The following is a 6,773-nucleotide window of genomic DNA, read 5'->3' as shown; positions in this document are numbered from 1 at the left end:
ACAAACCCATAACACGTGTTATTCTAACCTTATAACAACCTAACATAACCCAAAACCACTCCTACACAGCTTGGCACTTACCTGAGATTATACATTACACTAAAACACAACCCAATCATAGAAAACAATAATCCACAAAAAATCATATAATACACAAAACCACGTCTCTTATTCATGCAACTCGTAAAAATCCTGAAATCCCAAAAAACCATTCAGATAAAATTATGAATACAAGGATGACCATTACTCAATAAAACACATGCAATACAATAACATTTGGATAAAACAAACTCGACAATTATGAGTAGTATCATACAACCTCGTGGCACACATAAGGTAACATGGACATGAACACACACACACAAATCCCTAATTAAAATCATATAAGGTTACGAACCTATTTCACTCAATCTAACATGTGCAACACAATAATGTTTGGCTTGAGAAAAACAACTTGACAATCATGATGATCATACCAAGCCTCACGTCGTACACAAAAATAGAATAGACATGTACTCACACATAATTACTCAATCATAGACATTGAAGGCTAACTCATTTTTCCTCTACTCCAAGCAAACCTTTATCTGCACTCAACCTCTAACCCTTTTAACTTCTAGACCTTGGCGTGACAAACCCGAAAGCCCTCTCTCTTTCTCTAAAAATTCCCTTAAGGTGGCTAAGTTTTATTTACGAGGCTAAACCTCATTAATTTATTATTTAAACACCTAAACTAGACCAAAATTGGTCACCCTTATGCCCATGATCCTAAAAACACGTACTTAATGGTGTTCACTGTTTTGAACCTTTTAAAAATTAAAAAACTCAAAACAAACCCTTCTAGACCATTCTGTCGAGTTCCCATATTGCATAGTTAGAGTGAACCAATATAAAATAAGTTTCCATATGTTATCTTTTGTTATGTTATAAACGCTTTCTAAACTCTTTATTAAGTGCTCAACTCTGCAGACCATCAAACTCCTACAAACAACTTCTAACACTAAATTGTGAAAAATTTGCAGATCGTCTAACTCTTGCAAACAACGTCTAACACTAAATTGCGAAAAAAAATTTAAACTCTATTCAATCCTCTTACTCTAGAGCTTATGTATTATTTCACATTAGAGTCAAGTATATCTAAGCATGAGTGGAAAATATGTACATGAACATATGTAATACTACTCTAAATATGTTTAAGTTAAAGAATAGATTCCAGAATTAAAAAAAATGAAAAAGAAAGAAAAAAAGTAAATAATAATATTATTTGATTGAGAAAAAATATATAAAAAAATAAGATAAATATTTGTAATAGATTTAATAATATATTTAAAAAGTTAGATAAAGGCGAAGAAAAGGAAAATCATAACATAGTCTTATGAATGTTTGTGAGTATAATTTTTAATCATAATGATTTCATTTATATTATAATAAAATTATTTTTATTTATAAAATATTTAATATTATCAATCATTGTAATAAACTTCTAACATAGAAAAAGTAGTTGGTTGACTATAAAAATATTGATATATTTTATTTTTAGTATAATAGAAACATTACCGTAAAATGTTTTTACTTTGCTGTTTTTTTAAATTATATTAATAATTAATATAATTTAGTGTATATTTGGTATTTAGTAATCATAATCTGTGTTTTAAAAAAATTAATATTAATGGTTAAATATGTTTTTTCCTTTAATGAAAATTAAAATTAATCTTTTTTCAAAATTTTGATCAAATTTAGTATTTTAAATTTAAAAATTAATCACTTTAAATAAATTGTATTAAATTTATTTAACATTTGAAACATATTTTTTTGATAACGTTTAAGTTATTTACACTTTGACACGTTTTCATTCAATGTTTAGGACTTAAAGTTTTGAAGAGAAAATAAATTCAATTCTCACTTAAAATTAAAGGATAAAAACATATTTAATATCATGTTTCTCTCTAATAAACACATTTAATTATATTAACTATTAATAAAGATCCATAATTGAAGGTTTTATATCCACACTGATTTTTATGATACAAAAAGGAAATATGTTAATTATACGGAACTAATTATATATTTTTTATAAAATAAGAAAGTTTTTATACATAAATTACAATCATAATAGATTTGAATATGTAATTTTACATATGAGATTTAGGCGAATGTTAGAATTATTAGAATTTTGAGTCTGTTTAAAAGTAAGAAAAGAGAGAGAAAAAGAGGTTGGTATGGAATTAGGAAGGCAATTAATAAAAGGGTGTGGCTGGAAATCCAGTTTCCGAAAGAAGCGATATTTCTCTCCCACACGTTTTCCCAAAGTAATGGTTTTCACTGTTGAAAGTTTTCTTTGAAGCATTGAAAGTGTGACGAAAGGATTTGTATGAAAACCACCATACTCACAGTAACAAACACCAAAATGGCTGCACCTCTCTGTCTCAAACTTGTCATCTTTCTGTCAAAATCAGGTGCCACGCACGTGCACCCCAAATTTATACACATAAACTATGTTTAGTAGTCTAGTATGAGAAAATAAAATGTTATTTCCTTTTGCATTTAAAACAAATATTATTTAAAAATGTGTCTCATCAAATTCATCTTCAAACCCAGACACAACATTAGTCTCCTTGAATGTGTTGAAGAGTTTTGTTTCATATATGTCGTATGTTTGTAATTGATGTATAAAAATAATTGATTTTAGTTATTTTAAGATTCAAAGAAGGATCTATTGTGGTATAAACTAGTATATAACTTTTTACTTTTTTTTATTATTTATTTTGCATGTTATCTTTATTAATATCGATTAATTAACAGCATTAACCTTTTTTAATTAGACTTGTTTATGTAAGAGTTTAAGAATATGTTAATGTTTTTAAGAAAGCTTTCAAACCCAATTAACCTCTTCTTGATCTAACTTATCCTAATTTTTTTCAAAATGAAACTCCATTGTACCATGATAATATGTTGTAGAAAATATAACAATGGGTAGACTATCTTCTCTAACATAAATAGTATAGTTGGGTTTATCGTATTGTTTGAAAAATTAGACAAGTTAGGTTAAATTAGATAATTTTATTAAAAAATTAGGAGTAATTTTTTATTTATTTTATATTGTATGTAGAGATTGGTGAATTAATTTGTATTGTATAAGTTTTATGTATTACAAATCGAACTCGGTTGAAGGTTGTTAAAATCAACCTCAATTGAATTAATAACTTTTGTTATGTTTTGATAGAAGTATATGTTCTGCAGTTAGTACTCAGATAAACTACATTAATTTGTTAGGACTCGGAAAGATCAATGCTCTAACAAGACAAACTACATTATTATTATTATTGTGCCACTAAATTAATTAATTAATTAATTTCACTAGTATTTCTCTTTTAATGTTAACTATGTCTGACCTTTTGAAAATTTTCCACCTTTCGAAGTAACTTTTCAATTGGTACCATTTTGTTTTCAAATTAGTCTTATAAATAATTATAAACTTCTTGAAACATCTCACAAACCTTCTTATGTACTAAAAGAAATGAAACTGAATATAAAAAATTAAAAAGATATTATAATAAGAAACATATATAGTATTATTTCACAATCCACAACTTTTTTTATACAACTACACTTTGTTAACCAAGATACCATCCCATTTATGAAACTGTTTTGTACAAAGCAAGTAAAGCTTTTAGTAGTTAGAAAAGCGTATGCTCCTAAAGATACAAAATTGCATGTACATGCCAGCTAAAGAGAGGGGTAAAAAGGTAATAACAAAAATAATTAAAATAAAACAAAAAATAAAAAACTAGCCTAATTGCACAGGTAGTAATTCCTAACTTGGTATTTCTCCTTTTTTTCTTTTTTTTTCTCAATAAAAAAAAGTCGGATTTTTTTTGGAGTCTTATGAAGTGAGAAGGATGATATGTGAATTGCATTGATTCTTGTTCTCTACGGTTCTCCACTGTGAGGCTATGTCTTCAGCGATCTTGATTGCATCACACGATGTTCCTTGAATGCCTCTTCTGGTGAACCCCACCGTATACAATCCCTGCTCCCCTTTCCACCCATGGGGAAAGGGTGTTTTCGGCATTCCATCCTCAGTGAAAAAATCACAACCCTAAAATAGTAAAAAAAAAAGTTCAAGTTTTTCATACATATACATATATATGATCGCCCACAAGACAAAAAAATAAATACCATAACTAAAATAGAATCTTGCAACATAACTTTTAGGAATATGCATGCATACCCTTTACCCTTTACCCAAAACACAGAATTTGATTAGTGAATAATTAGAAGCAAAAGTTTCACCTATTACTTTTCTCTATGCGTATCTTTTATTAGAAAGATCCATTTTTTATAATATTTGGTGATGATGTTTCACATCAAAAACACGTCACTATGAGAGCAGAGTTTTTTGTTTTTAGTAGAATGGTTTTGTGATGAAGAAAAAGGGAGAGGTAGAACCAAGCAAAGGTTAGGAAGTGATTTTATTCTTCAGCTTTGGAATGAAGAAAAGAAGAGATTTGTAGGTTTGTGCAGTATGCATGTGTCCCAAATCCAGACAGCGACATGTCATGAGTGGTTCATGATAATAAGATAGCGCTAAAAACGCAACACAACAGAGATAAAATTCTAACCTTAAGCCAAGTAGGCACGTTGCTCTTGTACCCTGTTGCCAAGATTATAGCATCGAATTCCTTTTCTTGTCCATCCATAAATTTGGCACCTTTTCTTGTTATCTCCTTCACACCCTCCATCACCTGCATCCATCATCATCAATTCTCAAAATTTAACACTCACAAACATAATTCTCATGAATCAACCAAATGGGGTCATTTCATTTTGCACCAACTCTTCAAAGCATATACCTTTATGTTGCCACATTTGATCTGTGCAACTTGACCCACATCAAGGACTGGGGTTTTCCCTGTGGCTAGTTTCAGCTCTATTGGGCCTGTTTTGGGCCTTTTGATGCCATAGTGATTGGTGTTGCCCAACATGAAGTTGGTCACAAGTAAGAGAATTTTGTCTACAACTTTTATGGGAAACCACTTGTAAAGAGCCATGGCTATGCCAAACGTTGAGAAGCCAAACATCTCCCTAGGAAGCACATGCACCTTGCATCATTTAAACCATGCAACAAAGTGAGCAAAGACCACTCCCTCAAAGTTGATCACTAGTTACCCAAATGGGAAAAAAAACATAAATGACGTCAATTTCAGACTGGAACAGTCACACACACTCATCATTAACACTAAAAACCACCCATTTAACCAAAATAAAAAATAAAAAAACCTTCTTTAGTCCATCTCCAAAAAGTGATTTTTATCCATGTTTTTTAATCAAAACCAAAAATTTCACTTCAATAAACAGTTACAGAGTCAACCAAATACAAAAAACACACACAACACAACATGGTAATACATTGAGAGAAGATTCATTTTTTCATAAACCTTTACTGTAAAAAAAAATGAACTTGTGTCAAAAGCTGAGTTGTAGAAGGTTATGTTTTTAACTTTGAAAACTGATTTGGTTGTGCTGATATTTGTGTCAGGTGCCGATTGAAAAGTTCATGAGTAGAAAGGAGGGTGAACTTACTGTGTTCCTTGCAACCATGTAAGGTGAGGCATTGTGTCTGCAAAGGTCTAAGCTAACTTCCATTCCTGAATTGCCACAGCCAATGACCAGAACCTTCTGGTTTCTGTACTCAGAGCCAGACTTGTAGACACTGGTGTGAGCAATGGAGCCAGAAAAATGGTCCATGCCATGAATTCTAGGGAGCACAGGCTCAGCATTCTCCCCAGTGGCGACCACGAGCCAAGGAGAGAGAAGCTCACAGTGCTGAGTCCTAACCAGCCAAAGCTGAGACCCTTTATCGAAGTGAGCAGTTTGGACTGTTTGGTTGAACCTGGGGTGAATGTTGAAGTGTGAGGCATAGGACTCCATGTAGGATATGAACTGGTACTTTGTGGGGTACTTGGGGAAGTTGTGGGGAAAACCCTTCAAGGGAAGCTCACAGAACTGCTTTGGGAGGTGGAGTTTGAGACGGTCGTAGGTTTTGTGTTGCCAAAGAGAGGCTATGCAGTTGCTTCTCTCAAGAATCACGAAAGGGACTTTGTGCTCCGAGAGACACGCAGCCACGGCTAGGCCTGAAGGACCGGCACCTATGATGATAGGCCCATGAACATGTTCTTGTTGGGGTTTGCAAGAACCCATGTAGAAATAGATAGGTGTGTTTGTGTGCTGCTGTTGTAGGGAGAGAAAAAGGGAACAACAAGAAGAACAAAAGGTGAGAGTTTTGAAGTGGTGACTGAAAAGTGAAGCCAAACCTCGTTCTTGTGGGAATTTAAAGAGTGTGAGGTGGGAAAGTGGAAAAGTGAAAATTGTAAAAGATTTTAATGCATGGGAAAAAGAGAGAGAGAAGAAGAGAGAGTGTTTGATTTTTGTTTTTCTTTTCTCTTGTTGGTGTGTTATGGAGGCGTAAAGTTTAAGGAAAGGATTTGATTCTCTTTCTCTCCAGGCTCTTTCTTCTTGTTTCTAGGCAGAAGGGTGTGTGTGTCTCAGAAGCCATAGGTGAAAAAATGGGTGCCAATGTCATACACTATATATATATATATATAATTGGTTGATGGTTTCTTCAATATGAAAAATATAAATTATATGAAGGATGCATGTTGGTATTATTATATATGTATATATATTTGGGAATAGTTTTTGAAAGTTTGATTTTACTATGGAATGAATATTGTTTGTCTTGTTTTTTAACTTTGTCACGCTTTGTCAGGACT

At 31.8% G+C, this 6,773-nt stretch overlaps 1 protein-coding gene across 1 annotated transcript; it reads right to left on the bottom strand.

Moving 5' to 3' along the window:
- Positions 1-3,578: 3,578 nt before the first annotated feature.
- LOC124827904 (putative indole-3-pyruvate monooxygenase YUCCA4) lies at positions 3,579-6,476 on the bottom strand. The gene is made up of 4 exons (XM_047301081.2): positions 5,584-6,476; positions 4,854-5,102; positions 4,623-4,745; positions 3,579-4,099 (listed from the first exon to the last, which is right to left on the bottom strand). Exons 1-4 carry the CDS (start codon positions 6,199-6,201, stop codon positions 3,884-3,886), a joined length of 1,206 nt encoding a protein of 401 aa, XP_047157037.1. The 5' UTR covers positions 6,202-6,476; the 3' UTR covers positions 3,579-3,883.
- Positions 6,477-6,773: the final 297 nt, after the last annotated feature.

Source organism: Vigna umbellata, chromosome 1, assembly GCF_029865625.1.
Source record: "Vigna umbellata cultivar VRB3 chromosome 1, Vumbellata_1.0, whole genome shotgun sequence".
NCBI classification, from domain to species: domain Eukaryota; kingdom Viridiplantae; phylum Streptophyta; class Magnoliopsida; order Fabales; family Fabaceae; genus Vigna; species Vigna umbellata.
The sequence above is the reverse complement of the archived record's forward strand: the minus strand, read 5'-3'. Positions and strand labels throughout refer to the sequence as shown.

Excerpts from the sequence above, each read along its gene's own strand:
- LOC124827904 (XM_047301081.2), bottom strand. The coding sequence starts at position 6,201 with ATGGGTTCTTGCAAACCCCAACAAGAACATGTTCATGGGCCTATCATC. Across the intron at positions 4,746-4,853 it reads TCAAATGTGGCAACATAAAG|GTGATGGAGGGTGTGAAGGA; the intron begins GTATATGCTTTG and ends TGATGGATGCAG. Across the intron at positions 4,100-4,622 it reads ACGTGCCTACTTGGCTTAAG|GGTTGTGATTTTTTCACTGA; the intron begins GTTAGAATTTTA and ends TTACTATTTTAG.